The sequence below is a fragment of the Paralichthys olivaceus genome, chromosome 5, assembly GCF_024713975.1.
Source record: "Paralichthys olivaceus isolate ysfri-2021 chromosome 5, ASM2471397v2, whole genome shotgun sequence".
NCBI classification, from domain to species: domain Eukaryota; kingdom Metazoa; phylum Chordata; class Actinopteri; order Pleuronectiformes; family Paralichthyidae; genus Paralichthys; species Paralichthys olivaceus.
In genome coordinates, this window is record NC_091097.1 from 925,001 (window position 1) to 943,627 (window position 18,627).

General features: G+C 43.7%; 3 protein-coding genes across 7 annotated transcripts in view; 2 read left to right on the plus strand and 1 right to left on the minus strand.

Moving 5' to 3' along the window:
- hdac5 (histone deacetylase 5) overlaps nt 1–863 on the plus strand; it is a 27,645-nt gene extending 26,782 nt beyond the window's left edge. For all 3 annotated transcript variants that reach the window (XM_069525053.1, XM_069525052.1, XM_069525054.1), the window contains 3 exons: nt 1–4; nt 103–283; nt 372–863. The exon at nt 1–4 is cut by the window's left edge and continues 78 nt beyond it. In XM_069525053.1, the coding sequence (XP_069381154.1) occupies nt 1–4; nt 103–283; nt 372–411 (225 nt within the window). In that variant the 3' untranslated portion in view covers nt 412–863. The remainder of the gene's footprint in view (nt 5–102; nt 284–371) is intronic.
- Nucleotides 864–4,828: 3,965 nt separating this feature from the next.
- On the minus strand, nt 4,829–7,628 carry pex12 (peroxisomal biogenesis factor 12). Of its 3 annotated transcripts, none has more exons than XM_069525593.1 (4): nt 7,315–7,623; nt 6,451–6,575; nt 5,696–6,231; nt 4,829–5,524 (listed from the first exon to the last, which is right to left on the minus strand). In XM_069525593.1, the coding sequence occupies exons 2-4, from the start codon at nt 6,571–6,573 to the stop codon at nt 5,101–5,103; spliced, it is 1,083 nt and encodes a 360-aa protein (XP_069381694.1). In that variant the 5' UTR covers nt 6,574–6,575; nt 7,315–7,623; the 3' UTR covers nt 4,829–5,100. The 3 variants fall into 3 exon arrangements, with proteins under 3 accessions (XP_069381694.1, XP_019961374.2, XP_019961376.2); XM_020105815.2 differs by having other exon boundaries at nt 4,830–5,524; nt 6,451–6,578; nt 7,315–7,628; XM_020105817.2 differs by having other exon boundaries at nt 4,831–5,524; nt 6,451–6,601.
- Nucleotides 7,629–8,625: 997 nt separating this feature from the next.
- Nucleotides 8,626–12,534, plus strand: LOC109641367 (reticulon-4 receptor-like 2). Its single transcript, XM_069525594.1, has 6 exons — nt 8,626–8,784; nt 9,270–9,628; nt 9,936–10,081; nt 10,782–10,950; nt 11,151–11,313; nt 11,687–12,534. The coding sequence occupies exons 2-6, from the start codon at nt 9,344–9,346 to the stop codon at nt 11,992–11,994; spliced, it is 1,071 nt and encodes a 356-aa protein (XP_069381695.1). The 5' UTR covers nt 8,626–8,784; nt 9,270–9,343; the 3' UTR covers nt 11,995–12,534.
- Nucleotides 12,535–18,627: the final 6,093 nt, after the last annotated feature.

The window sequence follows — 18,627 nt, forward strand, 5'->3', positions numbered from 1 at the left end:
CAGAGTAAGACGCCCACACACACAAAGATTCAGTAAATACACACGATGACGAGAAGCTACTGAACGTCCTGATCCTCTGTCCCTGTGTCTCCGTCCCTCCAGACAAACACTGGCCTTGTCTTCAGAGTTTGTCTCAGACCAGTGGCCACTCGCTACTGGACGGCCCCCTTGGTGCTCAGGGCCAATCGGAGAAGGACGAGGCAGAAACAGTCAGCGCCATGGCGTCGCTGAGTGTCGACGTCGAGCAGCCAGGCTCCGTTCCTGGCGACTCGGAAACCGGCAGGTGAGCAGCGGACCGATAGCATGCTAACACGTGTTGACGAGTGTGTGTGTGTGTGTGTGTTTAATGTTTTACTGTGCACCGCCCACAGGTCCACGGAGGAGCCAATGGAAGAAGAGCCTGTGTTGTAGGAGGAGCTTAAAGCGGAAGCACACGAAAATTCCACATTCACCTCCTTCTAGCACCTCCTCCTCCTCTTCCTTTTCTTCTTCCTCCATGGAGTTTGTGTCGCTACACACGCACAGTGGAATTGTGCTGTTGAGGAGGACTCCGATAGGCTGAGGAGAACATTACGGAGGCCAGAGAGGGCGGGCACATCTCTGCTCTGATGGTTTATCAGCCCAAGGAGGAGCAGACGATCTGGGGGGGGGGGGGGGGGGGGCAGCAGGACCTGCACACAGCACCACTGAACTCCCCCCTCCACCTTCAACCATTCTTCTGTCTTTACACACTCGGGACGAGGACTGTGGGGGAACCGTAGTTTGAATCCCAACTAAAAGTGGGACTCCAGGCAGACGACTTGTCTTCTTGTGTGTCTGACGCTGCACCAGAGAGACGGAGCGAGGGAGTGAGGGAGCGAGGGGGAACGAGAGATTTTTAAATGAGCGAAGGAGGAGGAGGAACTAGGTGCCTTTTATCCACAAACCATCCAGAAACCACAAACAGCACCGTCACCGCAGCACCTCAGCAAACCAACCAGCCAATCAAGACTGAAAACACACACACACACACACACACACACACACACACACACACACACACTCGGTTCATTTTCATTCATGAGTCTTTGTTTCTTCATCTCGATGCCTTAATTTGTTCTTACGTCACTATTTAACAACCGACAGAGAGAGAGAGAGAAACACGAGATTATTCAGAAATGTATTCAAGCTGCTACGAATTGTATTTTCACCTGATGATATTCACCCCCCCGATGTTCCCCACCCCCGATGTTCCCCACCCCCGATGTTCCCCACAGACTCTGATTTGTTTTGAGGGGGAGGAGCCTCTGAAGCCATCGCTACACACTAGAACCACCCACTGAAGATCCTCATTGAATATTAATATTTATATAAACCGTAATATTCAATCAGACTTTTTGTGGAATCTGGTGAAAGTGTCTCAGGATCAGCTCAGTATTCAAGTATTCAATGTTTTAAACACGTCTCATCACTCGAACTTCAGCCGCGTCTCCAGTGTCTCTATCGGTCGTCTCCGCAGACCCCCCCCTCCCCCCCCACCTGAAATTGTAAAATGACCTGTTTGATGTTAATACCGTCCTGTTGCCCATGGTTACGTCACAGCAGACTCAGTGTGGTCACTTTTCTATATCTGTACATACATACATGTATAAAAAATACTTTTTGGTATAAAAAAGCAAAAATAATACTAAACACAAAATACAAACACTATTATATACATATATATATATATGTATGTATAAATACACACACACACACACACACACACACACACACACTGTTTGACAGGAACTGAGCACTGACGTCATCGGATCGCCGCCTGTGTGTGTTTCTTTGTGTGTTTTACAGACGCTGAGAATATCTGTTGTTGAGGCGGTCGTTGTTTTTGTTGTTGTCGGAGGTGAACAGCGTCGCTCAGTTCCTCAGGTGGAACCGGGCCGGCAGCAGGAAAGGTGATGCTGAGGTCAAAGGTCGTGGTTCTGCGTGGGTCCTGTACCTGAGATATTTAAATCACTGAGCGTGTTCAACAGATTACACTTTAAGACTTTGCATATTAAAGTTGTGTAGTTGTCACACGTCCACGACCTGAATCATCTGTTAAAGTTCCTCTGTTTGGCACAGCTTGTGTAGTTACTGTCACTGCCTGAAGGGGGAGACAGATGTTCTGCACTGCAGCTTTAAAGAGAAGAAACGTCTGATTATGTTTTGAGACGAACATAAATTCATCTTGAAGGAAAACTGCAAAAAATGCCAAATGGTTTCGTTGGTTTTCCGTTTGTTTCTGCAGCAGTTTAATGAAATCATTTATTTGTGCCTTCTTCACGTGTCACTTGCACATCTCCCTAAAATCATTCTTTTGATTTTTCATTCAAACAAATTAAATTACAATCAGTGGACGGAGAAAAGTTAAATACTCTGGATGATTTTCATCTTGTGAGGCCTCAAGTTTTTAATTGACGGATCATTTCATAAGTAATTATTGTTGTAATAACTACGACTGTTAAGATAATTGGAAAAGTATTAAAGTCAACTGTAATTATACAAACAACACAACAGCTACACACTGAGAGCATCAACCGCACAACCGACAGTGTTCAAGCAGAACAACGCATGGTGATCGGTGACGTCCAGAGTGTGACAGACACAAGACACACACACACACACACACACTCACTCACACACACACTCACACACTCTTTGCTACATGCGTTCATACTGTATATTTCTTGATATGTTTGATACTGTGGTGTAACTGTAGTGTCCTGCTGTGATTGGTTGAGGGGGTCGGAGGTGTCACCTCCTCTGTTTGACCTCCCTCTGTTTCTGAGGGGAGACGCTCTCTCTCTCTCTCTCTCTCTCTCTGTTACCCCTCTCTCGTCCAGCTCGTGACAGACTGAACAGTTTTTGTTGGAACTGATCACAAGCACATTCCTGACTCTTCTTTGTCCGTGCTGTCGTTTAATCCAGATCCTTTCCTGTTGCGACGATACGTGTTTAATTCTTTGACCCACATGTATATAAAAGTACATATATGTGTACACATGTGCAATACACGCTATTCGAGCAATCTATTACTGTGACTATTATTGATTATTATATTTGTCCCTTTTTCGAACTTTAAGCCCTTTTTTCCTCTCGTCCTCATTTCGTGTTGATAAATTGTTCCAAGAGCTTAAAAAGGGAAAGTGACTCTTGTGACTCTTCACACTTTCATTTCAGGGTTTGTGGACGTTTTGACGAAGCCCTTTTTTATTAGTCTCACTGTAACGTCGTGACGTTGATCCTGATTCTGTTTGTTTTTTTTAAAGTGGGCCTGTTGTTAAACTTGTCTGGAAACTCAATAAAGCAATTCACTGACCGTGTCTGTTCCCTCTCCCTGCACAGCTGTCACAGCTGCATAGTGTTTCACATGACGTCAGCTTCAGGGAACTACTTCTAGAGCTGTTGTTCAATATTCTGGTAAAATAAATGTTTTTCTTTTCTTGCCTTTGTCAGATGAGACAAATGAATTCCACCCTCGTGTCTGTTTGCTAAATATGAAGCTGAAGCTAACAAAGCTTAGTTTAGTGTAAATCAAATCAAATCAAATTTTATTTGTATCGCCCAAATTCACAAAACACATTTTGCCTCAGGGCTTTACAATCTGTACAGGGAGAGACACCCTCTGTCCTTAGACCCTCGGTTCAAGTGAGAAAAACCTATTAACAGGAAATGAAGGTGGAAGAAACCTCAGGGAGACAGAGGAGGGATCCCTCTCCCAGGACGGACAGACGTGCAATGGATGTCACGTGTACAGAACAACGCAGCCGAAAACATATTGTACGATTACAATGAAAGACAATGATCACAGCAGCAGTGGTGGTAACGTGTAACAATGCTACAATAATAATAAACAAGTTAATATTAATGTCATGGAATTATGACTAATAGTAATAACAAGAGTGGACGTCAGGCAGGGCCATGGCAGGAACCACGATCCAATACAGGGAGCAGCCACGATCCATGAGAACCTGCTGGACGAGAGAGCACAGAAACTCCAGGGAAGAAGTTTAGTTAGTAACATGTATGTTTAGAGAGTCTTATCCTACAGCAGCATAACTAAGAGGAAGAGGAGCTCGAGAACTGAAAGCTCTGGCTCCCAATCTACTTTTGGAGACTGTGGGAACCACAAGGAACCCAGCTTTCTGAGAGCGCAGTGTTCTGGAGGGGTAGTAGGGTACTATGAGCTCTTTGAGATATGATGGTGCCTGCCCATGAAGAGCTTTGTATGTGAGGAGGATCATTTTAAATTCTATTCTGGATTTAACCGGTAGCCAACGTAAAGACGCCAAAATGGGAGAGATGTGATCTCTGATCTTGGTTCCTGTAGTGTTAGAACACGTGCAGCAGCATTCTGAATAAGCTGCAAAGTCCTGAGAGACTTATTGGAGCAGCCTGATAACAAAGAGTTGCAATAGTCCAGCGTAGAAGAAACGAATGCGTGGACTAGTTTTTATACAATACAATGCGTCTAATTTTGGCGATGTCGGTGGAAGAAAGCAGTCTTTGAAATGTGTTTTATATGGACATTAAAAGACAGATCCTGATCAAACACAACTCCGAGATTCTTAACGGTGGAGCTGGAGGCCAGTGTGATCCCGTCTAAAGTAACGACGTCTCTAGAAAGAGAGTTTCTGAGGTTTTTGGGTCCAATTACAAGAACTTCAGTCTTGTCTGAATTTAACATCAGAAAATTGTAGGTCACCCAACTTTTTATATCCTTAAGACATTCTTGAAGTTTAGTTAACTGATTGGTTTCATCAGGCTTGATCGATAAGTATAATTGGGTTTCATCAGCATAAAAATGAAAATTAATGGAGTGATTCAAAGACATTTTTTATTAATACAGATTTATTATAGATTTTAGATATTTAGTAATATTCAGTAGCTTCACGTTTAAATCAGCTCATGTCAGAATGATCAAAAAGTGCAGAGTCCGTTGAGTACAAAAGTAAAAAACACTCGTCTTCTCCCTTCAGCTCGTCAACGTTCAGCTCGAGGACGTACAGAGAAACAAAATAACTCGTCATCAACTGTTGTGTGTTTTTTAAAAAGTCAAAGTCAGAAACTCCTCCGGCTGGTTCAGCTCTCCGGTGAGTAGATCTTGATCAGGTGCTGCAGCTCGGTGGGATATCCGGTGACCGGGCAGCGGCGGTTTGCTTTCACGTACATGTAGACGCAGCGGTAACAGAAGACGAAGCCCGAGGTGGACAGAACTGTGGAGTTTGTGCAGAGTCTTCGGCAAAGACGACAGTTCCTGCTGTCGGAGCCCGGCTGCGTTTCTTCACTGAGCTTCTCCGAGGCCGATGGAGCCTCCTCCTGCAGGTGGAGGGGGGGCGGAGGAGCGGGCAGGGAGGTGAGCGTCTTCACGGTGCTCTGGTTGTCGGAGGAGTACCACCACTCCAGGAACTGCAGGAAGAACACGCCCAGGGACAGGGAGGTGGAGAGGGAGACGGCCATGCCCCTCGCTGCCTGTGACATCACCCACCACGCCCTCTGCACCAGGCTGCAAACAGGAGAGCAATGCATTGTGGGTTGTTGGATTTAAGACTGAGACTCATTCAAGAAAAAAAACTTAACCTGAACTTTTTGTGATGCTTGTTACGCACACGCACACACACACACACACACACACACATACACACACACACACACACACACACACACACAGTTCTACCTCGTGTCAGTCAGGTCGGAGGCGTGGCCGGCCTGCAGCTCCATGTCTCTGAAGTCTTGGGCGTTGAGTCGTGCCAGTCTCACCCGGGCTAACCACAGCAGAGGACTATGGGTCTTGGAAACTCCGAAGACAAAGAGCAGCTGCTGGCAGAAGACCCAGGCTTGCCAGGCTGAGCTGACGTACGGGTAAGCTGCCACGGCCGCCCGGTACAGCCTCTGGCACCTCGACTTCGCCAGCTGGATAGAGAAGTCCTCCTCGTCCCTCTGCTTCGCCAGCGTCGCCTCCAGCTTGGCGCGCAGGTACGGCACCACACACAGAAGGAGAAGGGATCGCCAGTGAGACTTCCTGTGCAGCCCCAGGCGGACGGGAAATCCCCGCCCCCCCGGAACTCGTTTCAGGCCGTAGAAGTTCTCAGAGAAGGAGGCGCTGCAGTGAGACAGGAAGTGGTTCTGGAGGAGGAGGTCCAGCAGCAGGTAGAGCTCATCAAAGCGACGCCACAGAACGCCAAAACGAGACGGGTTGCACTCGGCCAGGACCTGAGGGGCCGAGAGCATCCGGTTGATTATTTGCAGCATGAAAACAAAACAGTGAATTTAAATGTTTGTTCTCAAACAGACAAAAGAGGCTGAAGCTTCATCGACATGATCCGTGAACGAGTGAAACTTTAAACCTGTATAAACAGTTTGATCCGTACTCTGAAGTTCTGTTTCTGTGTTTTTGTAAAAGCTCAAACCTTCTCCCTCATCATCACTCACCTTGAGGGCGTGTCTCAGTGCAGGTTTGAGCGCGTCCATCAGAGACTCCTGTGCCAGGACCTCGAAGATGGACGGCTGCTCATTGACGGTGGTGGAGGTCAGGTGAGCTCCGGCCTGAGCCATGGCTGCTGCACAGTCACAACACAACACGCTGACATTTCATTCATACAAGAAAGTAATAATAAATATTCAGAACAACGAGTGTCACTAAAGAAATAGATGCTTTTCAAACAATTACACTAAGTCCGACTACACAGACTCATTCAAAACATCTCTTTGTATGAAATGTTGCTTTTTACTTTTCTAATGAATCAAACAAACAGTTTTTAATATCAACTGGACCAAATTTATATAAACAGCGTTTTTTACCCACATGTGGAAGAGAACAGGTTCCTGTGACGTGTGCATCAGGGTCAAAGTTCAGCAGCTTCATGTCAACAACACGTTAAACATATATAACATGTTTAACATGTAGCATGTTAAACATATATAACATGTTTAACATGTAGCATGTTAAACATATAACAAGTTTAACATGTAGCATGTTAAACATATAACAAGTTTAACATGTAGCATGTTAAACATATAACATGCTAAACATGTAACAGGAGCCACCCCCTGTTTAAATAATAAATAAAATGTCCCTGGTTTGATCAGATGTTCTGATGAATGTGTTTGTGTTGAATCTGAAACCTGGAGAATAAAACTTCTTCTACTTTCATGTTTATAAAGAGTATTATTCTACAACACGTGTCCACGTGACTCAAACTCATCAAATACATTCACAGATAAAATAAGAAATAAAAGAATGAACCGCAGGTTTAACTTGATTATAATGAAAGGTCATTTTAGAGGAGCTCATACCTTCTTCTTCTTCTTCTTCTTCTTTCTTCTTTCTTCTTCTTCTGCTGGTGAGCTGCCGTAAACAGCTGCTAGCCTGTTAGCCTTTAGCTGCTGTTAGCTTGTTAGCTGCTGTAAACAGCTGCTCGCTTGTTGGCAGGACGTCACGTGTCTTCGGGCATCATCGTTTCTCTTGTTTCTCTCCTTTCTCTCTTCTTCTGTTTCTCTTCTTCTGTTTCTCTTCTTCTGTTTCTCTTCTTTCTCTCTTATCTTCCACATGTTCTCACATTTGTGCACAACATGCTCAACTTCCGCCTTCGGGTGTTTGACGTCACGACGCAGCGGCACGTCTCTCGTGACGTCACATCGCTGCTGCGAATTCATGATAAAAAGTTAAAACGTGAAATATTACAAAGAAAAAGACGCAGATTATTTTACAGCTGCTTTAATTCATCTTCTGTTTCAAATCAAATGTTGAAAACACTGATTATTAATCTTACACTGTTAACATGTTAAACATTTAACAACAAACCTGTTAAAATGAGTCTGTCTCCACCTTTTTATTTTATTTTCTCTCCTTTATATTTATGTTACGTATCATTTTTCACCTAATTAATGATAATTAAATAAATAATACTAATTTATAATCATGACTGTTCATATAACTTCAGCTGGATATTTTCTGAAATCTCTGTATATTTACAAGTTGTGGAAAAATTCAAATGGAGAAAAAGGAGAGAGTTTTATTCACAAGGCAGATTTCACACGTTCAGGCTGCAAAGTGCTGCACATCAAAACAAATCCAACCTAAAAAAACCAGCAGAATAACAGAAGGAAAAGAAATAAGAGAACAAATCTGTTTTAAAATGAGTTGAAGGAGAAAAATAAACAAATAAACAAATAGAATCGTGTTCAAATATATAATTAAAGTAGAATATGATGGTATGACCTTGTATAATAGTTTAGTTAAAGGTACTTGTGAATAAAATGGTTTTCAAACTGCTGTAAGATCAGAGTCTATTCAATGCACCTGTAATCTTTATATAATATTGTTGGAGACATTTATTTTAATTATTATTTCTTGTGTCGTATTTTGACTCTTTACTAAAACGGATTTCTTTTCTTATTGTTGTGTTTGTTGCGATGCATGAACTTTGTCGTAAGTTACTTCACATGTGATTGTGTGAATGTCCCATGAGACTCTTTGTGTTTGTCTGCGAACTCAAACTCGTGAACAGACTTTACGTAACATTTAAATCTGTGGCACAGAAACAAAAACATGACGAGGACACGTTCAGTGATTTCAGTGGATTAGAGGATTAATGAGCACAGCTGACGGCACCAGTCTCCATCATCTCTCTCTCTCTCCATCATCTCTCTCTCCCTCCATCATCTCTCTCTCTCTCTCTGTCTGTGTGGAGCAGTGGAGTCAGCGGACGTGTCGAAGTTGAAGATCCAGGATGGAGATGTTTGGATTCCTCGTCGACAGCAGAGGCGAGTCAGCTGTTTGACAGACGCTTTATTTCCTCTCCACTGTTTTTAGAGTAGAAATGATTATTAGAAAATGTCGTCTTGGAAAAATCAAGCAGCTGTTTTCTTCTCCACCTGTGATGATGTGATTAGATTTGAATGAGGGCAGAGCAAATGTAAAATATATAAAAGAATTAAACGTAGAGATTTGATTGTAGAAAGTACGTTTGTGCTTCCTGAGAGATTCTAGATTCACCACATGGGGAACATAGATGACACTTAAAGCTTTGTTTGAGTCTCATCCACTAACATGGAGGAGTGTGTGACCTGTTCTGTAATTACGTGTTTCTTCCTCACACTGACTGGTCGATGTTTATTATTGAGGTTGTTCCACTGCCCCCAAGTGGTCACCAGTGATATCTAGAAATAATGACTGCAGCTTTAAACATTTATAGGATCCACTATAAGTTAAATGAGAAACTCAAAACTTTGCTTTTTTAAATTTCCAGTTTCGAGTGACGACAGCAGAATCAAACCACCGAGCGACGTCGAGCTCCAGTGACCGAGCCGCCCTCAGAGAAATATGCGTCTCCTCCTCCCGGCGCTCCTCTTCCTCCTTTCAGCCTTTCACTCAGTCAGGGGTTCACGCTCCTGTCCGCCCCCGTGCGTTTGTTACGAGCACGCCGACCTGGTGGACTGTCGTGCACGTGGATTCGAACACGTTCCCCGGGGCCTCCCACACGGAACCTGGCTGCTGGAGCTGGGAGGAAACAACCTGACTGAGATCGGCTCTCGGGTTTTTACTGGACTGTGGTCGCTGAGAGTCCTGGTGATGAGCAACAGTCAGATCCAAGTCATACAACCACAGGTAGACATGGAGGGAGGGAGGGAGGGAGAGAGGGAGAGAGGGAGAGAGGAAGGGGGAGAGAGAGGGAGAGAGGGATTATCTTCATCTCATCGTTATTTTCATCCAGTGGTTTTTAATTTAATTTAATTTACAGTGAAATCTGTGTAAATAATGATGAGTAAATGTTCCTGTGTCCACAGAGAAGTGATCAAGTCTCTGAAGACATTGGACTGAAAACACAGGACATCTGTCCGAGACTTAATGTTTTGACAACAGTCGTCTTCAGAGACGTTTCTCTCCATGATTTTCATGATGATTCTTTCTTCAGGCGTTTTTCTCTTTGTCCTTCGTGGAGAAGTTGGATCTCAGTTGGAACCAGTTGACGTTTCTTCCCATCGACTTCTCCACCGGTCTGTCTGCTCTCAGAGAACTTCGACTGGCTCACAACAACTTACCTTCCTTATCTGGAAACAGGTCTGTCTTCACCTGTCTGTCTTCACCTGTCTTCACCTGTCTGTCTTCACCCGTCTGTCTTCACCTGTCTGTCTTCACCTGTCTGTCTTCACCCGTCTTCACCTGTCTGTCTTCAACTGTCTGTCTTCACCTGTCTGTCTTCACCCGTCTTCACCTGTCTTCACTTGTCTGTCTTCAACTGTCTGTCTTCACCTGTCTGTCTTCACCTGTCTGTCTTCAACTGTCTGTCTTCACCCGTCTTCACCTGTCTGTCTTCACCTGTCTTCATCTGTCTGTCTTCACCTGTCTGTCTTCACCCGTCTTCACCTGTCTGTCTTCACCTGTCTGTCTTCACCTGTCTGTCTTCAACTGTCTGTCTGAAATTATAAATAAATAAATTCAGGTTACAAGGAAAAATCCTGATTTTGTCTAAATTAATTTCAGTATTTCTACATTTCTTCGTTTCTTTCTTTCTGTGTTTCAGTTTCCACATGTTCAGTAGGTTTCCTCTAGTCTGAAGCTGGACTGTTTATAAAGACCGGTTGAAGTGTGTGATCGTCAAATCTGCTACAGGAGCTTTAGTAATTATAGTAATGATGACAGACTAGAAGAGAATATCATAATTATTATTATCATAATGTAAAGAACATTTTAAAGAACACTTTAATCACAACAATAACTAACAATAACTAACCCCCCCCCCCCCCCCCCCCCCCCGCAGCCTAGAGTATCTGGACAACCTGGAGAAACTGGACCTGAGCTACAACCAGCTGGTGTCTGTGGGTCCTGGTGTGTTCAGAGGTCTGTCCAGGCTCAGACAGCTCCACCTGCACAACAACAGACTGAGCGTCCTGCAGCACGGGAGCCTGGACATGCTGCCTGGACTGGAGGTGCACATCTGGAGAAACCTGTCTGTCTGATGACCTGTCTGTCTGTCTGTCTGTCTGATGACCTGTCTGTCTGATGACCTGTCTGTCTGTCTGTCTGTCTGTCTGATGACCTGTCTGTCTGTCTGTCTGTCTGTCTGTCTGTCTGATGACCTGTCTGTCTGTCTGTCTGTCTGTCTGTCTGATGACCTGTCTGTCTGCAGGTGCTCCAGCTGAGCAACAACAACATCTCTCAGATCGACAGCGACGCTCTGGCTCCTCTCTACAGTTTGACAGTTCTGGATCTGGAGGGAAACAACCTGCAACACCTCAAGTTCAAAACCTTCCTCAGCCTGCACACGACAGCGACACACATCCAGCTGTCAGGTGTGTCCCTCTGGTTCTAAGTCCACAGACACTGTCCACTGTCCACTGTCCCGCTGGGAAGATTTAAACACTGATGAACGTCGTCAGGGTTCATCCTCTGGGGAACATGACACAGTACAGTTTCACAGTCAGGACCATGGTGACCAAAGATCAGGAGTTTTTCTTGAAAATGAAAGAACATTAATAAATATTTTTTTAATCGCACATGATATATATATATATAATATATATATATATATATATTATATATGAAATATTATATCATGTCTCCGGAGTTGATGGGCAACATGTAGAATCGTTTGAAACTTGTAGAATTGATATTTTAGTTAACACAGAATCAATAAAATCTTGACTTTGCTTCACATTTACTCAGGGAACCCGTGGAGCTGCGACTGCGAGCTTCATCGCGTCTTCAGTAAGATCCTGTACGTTCGCCACCTCCACATCGACGACTACAAGAACGTGACGTGCCAGGAGCCGCCGCAGCTGACCGGGGCCTCGCTGGCCTGGGTGGACAGTCGGCTCTGCATCGCAGAAACCGCCACCGTGCTCGTCATCACGGTCACGGTGCTGGTCAGCGTGGTGGCGGCCGTGGTCATGGCTGAGAGGAACAGGAAGAGTCACCGTGGAAAGAACTGGGACACCGAGTCACAGACTCAAACCCAGAGTCCACCATCCTGAGAGCGGCTTCAGTTCAAGATGGCTGCCGTCTTTAACGTCCTCATGTGAAGACTTTTTAAAGTTTTAATTGTAAAAGAGATAAGAAAGAGACTTTTTATGTAAATTTCATTTTCTCCAGAGACTCAGAACGTTTTCTGGAACCTGGTGTTTCATCCTCAGGGTCTTAATAAAAAAGGTCCCGGCTCAGGGGAGGGTACAGGAACCTTTGGGGCGGGGCTTGCAGCTCTGAGGATGCCTGATTGGTCGAGTACTTCAGCATTTTATTTTGTTGGTGTTTTTTTTTTTGGATTACCACCGCCTGGTGGACATGAGTGGAACAGCTCCTTGTAGCCGTCTGTCGACATCTTCAACAGGATCATTAGAGTCACGTCCCCTCGTCTTCGATAGAAACACAAAGAAACTCTGTTCACACGACACAGCCACTAAAACTGAGACGTTCATAAATGCTGCTGGTTCTGTTTTAGATTGAAACTCTGGGGCTGCGTTTGAGAAACAGAAACTGAGATGTTTAAAATCAATATAATATATATATATATATATATATATATATATATATATATATTATATTATATTATATTATATTATATTATATTATATTATATTATATTATATTATATATTATGTTCAGTAGTTTGAATATGTGCAGTTCATCTAAAAGCTGAATGTTTTACCACATGTGACACAAACCTGTTCTTTTCTGTTCTGAATGTAACCTGCACCATCAGAAAGTGATTTGTCGTCGTCCTCGTGTCCTCTTCTCTTTCTGGTTGATCTCAAACAAAGGAGTTTTACCGTCTGACAGTCAGAGAGACAATCACCAGTAGAATCCGAGGCTCAGTACAGACCATGTGTCCGTGGACACCACAGTGGATTAGTGCTGGACTGATGGGGGAAGAGAAGAGGCCAGATGTCAGGATGATTACTGCTGGACTGGAAAACATCTATTACATTTGTGTGCAGAGAGAATTAAACAGAAACAGTCAAACAGCCTCTGGTCTGAGTTTCTGTTCGTTGTTTGTTTCAGGAAACTTTGGATTTTCACCCCAGGGATCCAAAAATGTCTCCTCCCTGAAACTTCTGTAAAATAAACGCTTTCAATTATTCCCATCTACTATATGGTGATGACATTTCCTTCTGGGGGTTAGCACAGTACAGTACCTTCACTTACACAAGTATCTGTACTTGTGATGTGTCACCGTCGCTGCAGAGGTCGGAGGGAAGGACCCATCACGAGTCAGCGCTGGTGTCCTCGGCCTCTGCGTCCTTCTTTTAGATAAACAGGATTTTAAAGCTGAACAGAACAGACGGGGACGACGAGGATTAGAGAGAGATTTACTTCACAGTGGGACTGAAGGGAGGGGCTGGGGGGGGGGGGGGGGGGGGGGGGTCGACCCCGAGCATTAAACATCTAAACTCTTAAACACTTCAAATAAAATGACGTGTTGGGAAACTTGATGTCCAGTTGATTGACACCACTCATGTCTCTTTGGTATATTCAGTCTCATCTCATCTTATCTTATCTTATTTTATTTGATCTTATCTTATCTTATCTTACCTTGGCTGACCTGTGTCCAAAGCCAAATATAATAAATAATCCCAACATGTTGATTCATACAACTCATTAAAACTGAGAAATTAAATCCAGGCTGTGAGTCAGAGCTGAGAGAGAATCTGTATTTTGTCATGTCATTGATTTTAAAGGCCGACAACAGTTTTAAAACATTTTACACAACAAACAGGCTTTAGAGCAGTGTTTAGTGTTATCTACGTTATAATTATTAATTAAAAAATAAACAAAATGTTAGATTGTCCTACAATGATTTTTTAAATGTATTTGTCAGTGTTGCAGTTGCAGCTCTTTGCCAGTAGGAGATGCTGCAGCTCCCCTCAGCATCAACGTTAATGTCCCTTTATCCTGAGTTTATTATTAACGTCCCTATAAAAAAGGATGTTACAGGAAAATTTAAGCAAAATAACATATTTTGTATTTATTCTATGTAAAACACTTTAAAGTGTTAAAGTTTCTGTTTTATATTAAAATGTGAAGGTGTTTCTAGACAATAAAGAAACATGTGACTAAAAAAGTCTTCATTGAAGAATCAGCTCTTAATGTAGATTCTCATTTATTTAAAAACCTTGTGGAAAAAGACAAAACCCAAACCAGCAAAGACTCACTGACGTCCTGTGTTAAACGAGCCGGAGAAAAGTATAAAAAAGACGGTTTTAAAATTAAAATAATTGAAATGAAACCCACAAGAATGTTCTGTCTGACGACAGAGACGTCGTATCTTTCTGTGTCTGTCGCTGACAGACTGAAGGAAACTGTGGTGATGTTGAAATGTTCTGGGGGAATTGATCTCATATTTTCTTTTCATTCACTTTGTCGGTAAGTTTTAGGGTTGGGGGTCAGGGTCCCCCGGTCCCTGGAGAAGTGGGTATACTCTCAATGCTCTGTTTTAGAAACAGTGACACGTAAGACTACTCTATTTAGTTTACTCAAAAATCCATCAGTAGTATTTGCTCATCGTCACATAATTTCTACTGCTCGATCTCAGGGAGGAAGGATTATGAAATTACTAAACCAATACTGGTCCACAGACGAGTGAGAGACAACGATGCATTGAGAGTGAACTACTGACACCTATTCTCTCACTTGGCGAGTCAGTAGTTTCTTCTGTAAACTGTCTCTTTTTGAATCAGAATCAGAAGAACTTCATTAATCCCCATGGGGAGATTAAAGCTGATTTGCAGCAGATAGCGTGGGCCAGAGTGTTCCACTATTATAAAATGGACATGACTTGATCAGGAGCAGTTTGTAGGTATTACTGGTCACACAGGCAGCCTGCATGAATGTAAATTATAGATGAGGCTAACATGGTGTTTCAGTTATTTCTTGAACATTTATTTAAATAAAATACTTCAGATCTGAATTTGACAACGCATCCTTGTTCATATTTCACCTTAGATTAAAAAAAATGCAAATCATTCTCTTCCACACATCAAAACCAATCAGATAACTCAAAAGTGTAATGTCATAAAATTGAAATTAACACTATTTTAGCATAACTCATTAGATATATATATATAAATATCATATGATGATTGAACATCATCATTCAAATTATTCAACAAAACAATATGTAACAAAACAACAATACTTAGTGAACAATGAAAAAAATGCATTTACAACACATTAACAGTGATATACTCTGTCACTGTTATCTGTGATTGTGTTGTGCTCAGCTGTTAAGTGTCGTTGTTGCTGAAGCACTGTGTTTTCCCACATCACTGAACGTGTCACAGGTGGGCACATGGTCGTTTGGACCAATGGTAGGGGTGGGATGGCATGGCTGGGTCCCCATTGGCTGGGTCCCCATTGGCTGTTTGTCAGCAGGTTGGGGCGTGAATGACATATAGATTCTATATGTAACTCGTGTGTGATAGTAAGTTAAAAAAACACATTAGAGGAAGAGTAGCGTGGGTCATGGCTTCACCATCCCAGGAAAAGAGATGGGTAATTTGGCTGCAGATACTCCTGAATGGTGGACATCAGGGGGGGATTTAGAGGTGGGTATATGCAATGCTTACTGAAACATAAGCGGGTATACGTTGTATACCCCCGTAAACCCTGGACTAATCCAGTGGGTTCCCCGAGCTTCTACGACCTCCGGAAGGGGTCAAACCACCAAATCTCAAGCAAAAAAGTACACGATATTTTGGAATAACTTTTTTTCTGAACGTCGTAGAGACTCGGGCATTTCACACTTAGTAAAGGGGAGACAGCCACGCACCCACACCAAATTTCAGCCCGTTTCGAGCAAGCAGCGCAGAGTTATTCACCCTAGGGTGAATAGGGTGAGGGCAGAAATGAGGGTTAGGGTTAGGGCTGCAATTAGGGTTAGGGTTGCAGCCAGGGTTAGGGTTAGGGTTGGGGAGGAAATCCCATTGAGAATTGAAGATTTTCTTGAATAACTTTTGTTCTGAAGGTCATAGAGACTTGGAAGTTGGTTCCATCTGAACTAATGTGGGGATGCCCGATCCATTGGTACCATCCCCGAGCTTCTACGACCTCCGGAAGGGGTCAAACCACCAAATCTCAAGCAAAAAAGTACACGATATTTTTGAATAACTTTTTCTGAAAGTCGTAGAGACTCGGGCATTTCACACTTAGTAAAGGGGAGACAGCCACGCACCCACGCCAAATTTCAGCCCGTTTCGAGCAAGCAGCGCAGAGTTATTCACCCTAGGGTGAATAGGGTGAGGGCAGAAATGAGGGTTAGGGTTAGGGTTAGGGCTGCAATTAGGGTTAGGGTTGCAGCCAGGGTTAGGGTTAGGGTTGGGGAGGAAATCCCATTGAGAATTGAAGATTTTCTTGAATAACTTTTGTTCTGAAGGTCATAGACACTTGGAAGTTGGTTCCATCTGAACTAATGTGGGGATGCCCGATCCATTGGTACCATCCCCGAGCTTCTACGACCTCCGGAAGGGGTCAAACCACCAAATCTCAAGCAAAAAAGTACAAGATATTTTTGAATAACTTTTTTTCTGAAAGTCGTAGAGACTCGGGCATTTCACACTTAGTAAAGGGGAGACAGCCACGCACCCACGCCAAATTTCAGCCCGTTTCGAGCAAGCAGCACAGAGTTATTCACCCTAGGGTGAATAGGGTGAGGGCAGAAATGAGGGTTAGGGTTAGGGTTAGGGCTGCAATTAGGGTTAGGGTTGCAGCCAGGGTTAGGGTTAGGGTTGGGGAGGAAATCCCATTGAGAATTGAAGATTTTCTTGAATAACTTTTGTTCTGAAGGTCATAGAGACTTGGAAGTTGGTTCCATCTGAACTAATGTGGGGATGCCCGATCCATTGGTACCATCCCCGAGCTTCTACGACCTCCGGAAGGGGTCAAACCACCAAATCTCAAGCAAAAAAGTACAAGATATTTTTGAATAACTTTTTTTCTGAAAGTCGTAGAGACTCGGGCATTTCACACTTAGTAAAGGGGAGACAGCCACGCACCCACGCCAAATTTCAGCCCGTTTCGAGCAAGCAGCGCAGAGTTATTCACCCTAGGGTGAATAGGGTGAGGGCAGAAATGAGGGTTAGGGTTAGGGTTAGGGCTGCAATTAGGGTTAGGGTTGCAGCCAGGGTTAGGGTTAGGGTTGGGGAGGAAATCCCATTGAGAATTGAAGATTTTCTTGAATAACTTTTGTTCTGAAGGTCATAGAGACTTGGAAGTTGGTTCCATCTGAACTAATGTGGGGATGCCTGATCCATTGGTACCATCCCCGAGCTTCTACGACCTCCGGAAGGGGTCAAACCACCAAATCTCAAGCAAAAAAGTACACGATATTTTGGAATAACTTTTTCTGAAGGTCGTAGAGACTCGGGCATTTCACACTTAGTAAAGGGGAGACAGCCACGCACCCACGCCAAATTTCAGCCCGTTTCGAGCAAGCAGCGCAGAGTTATTCACCCTAGGGTGAATAGGGTGAGGGCAGAAATGAGGGTTAGGGTTAGGGTTAGGGCTGCAATTAGGGTTAGGGTTGCAGCCAGGGTTAGGGTTAGGGTTGGGGAGGAAATCCCATTGAGAATTGAAGATTTTCTTGAATAACTTTTGTTCTGAAGGTCATAGACACTTGGAAGTTGGTTCCATCTGAACTAATGTGGGGATGCCTGATCCATTGGTACCATCCCCGAGCTTCTACGACCTCCGGAAGGGGTCAAACCACCAAATCTCAAGCAAAAAAGTACACGATATTTTTGAATAACTTTTTTTCTGAAAGTCATAGAGACTCGGGCATTTCACACTTAGTAAAGGGGAGACAGCCACGCACCCACGCCAAATTTCAGCCCGTTTCGAGCAAGCAGCGCAGAGTTATTCACCCTAGGGTGAATAGGGTGAGGGCAGAAATGAGGGTTAGGGTTAGGGTTAGGGCTGCAATTAGGGTTAGGGTTGCAGCCAGGGTTAGGGTTAGGGTTGGGGAGGAAATCCCATTGAGAATTGAAGATTTTCTTAAATAACTTTTGTTCTGAAGGTCATAGAGACTTGGAAGTTGGTTCCATCTGAACTAATGTGGGGATGCCTGATCCATTGGTACCATCCCCGAGCTTCTACAACCTCCGGAAGGGGTCAAACCACCAAATCTCAAGCAAAAAAGTACACGATATTTTTGAATAACTTTTTTTCTGAAAGTCGTAGAGACTCGGGCATTTCACACTTAGTAAAGGGGAGACAGCCACGCACCCACGCCAAATTTCAGCCCGTTTCGAGCAAGCAGCGCAGAGTTATTCACCCTAGGGTGAATAGGGTGAGGGCAGAAATGAGGGTTAGGGTTAGGGTTAGGGCTGCAATTAGGGTTAGGGTTGCAGCCAGGGTTAGGGTTAGGGTTGGGGAGGAAATCCCATTGAGAATTGAAGATTTTCTTGAATAACTTTTGTTCTGAAGGTCATAGACACTTGGAAGTTGGTTCCATCTGAACTAATGTGGGGATGCCCGATCCATTGGTACCATCCCCGAGCTTCTACGACCTCCGGAAGGGGTCAAACCATAAAATCTCAAGCAAAAAAGTACAAGATATTTTTGAATAACTTTTTTTCTGAAAGTCGTAGAGACTCGGGCATTTCACACTTAGTAAA

Excerpts from the sequence above, each read along its gene's own strand:
- pex12 (XM_069525593.1), bottom strand. The coding sequence starts at position 6,573 with ATGGCTCAGGCCGGAGCTCACCTGACCTCCACCACCGTCAATGAGCAG. Across the intron at positions 6,232-6,450 it reads CACTGAGACACGCCCTCAAG|GTCCTGGCCGAGTGCAACCC; the intron begins GTGAGTGATGAT and ends TCGGCCCCTCAG. Across the intron at positions 5,525-5,695 it reads TCCGACCTGACTGACACGAG|CCTGGTGCAGAGGGCGTGGT; the intron begins GTAGAACTGTGT and ends TCCTGTTTGCAG.
- LOC109641367 (XM_069525594.1), top strand. The coding sequence starts at position 9,344 with ATGCGTCTCCTCCTCCCGGCGCTCCTCTTCCTCCTTTCAGCCTTTCAC. Across the intron at positions 9,629-9,935 it reads TCCAAGTCATACAACCACAG|GCGTTTTTCTCTTTGTCCTT; the intron begins GTAGACATGGAG and ends TTCTTTCTTCAG. Across the intron at positions 10,951-11,150 it reads ACATGCTGCCTGGACTGGAG|GTGCTCCAGCTGAGCAACAA; the intron begins GTGCACATCTGG and ends GTCTGTCTGCAG.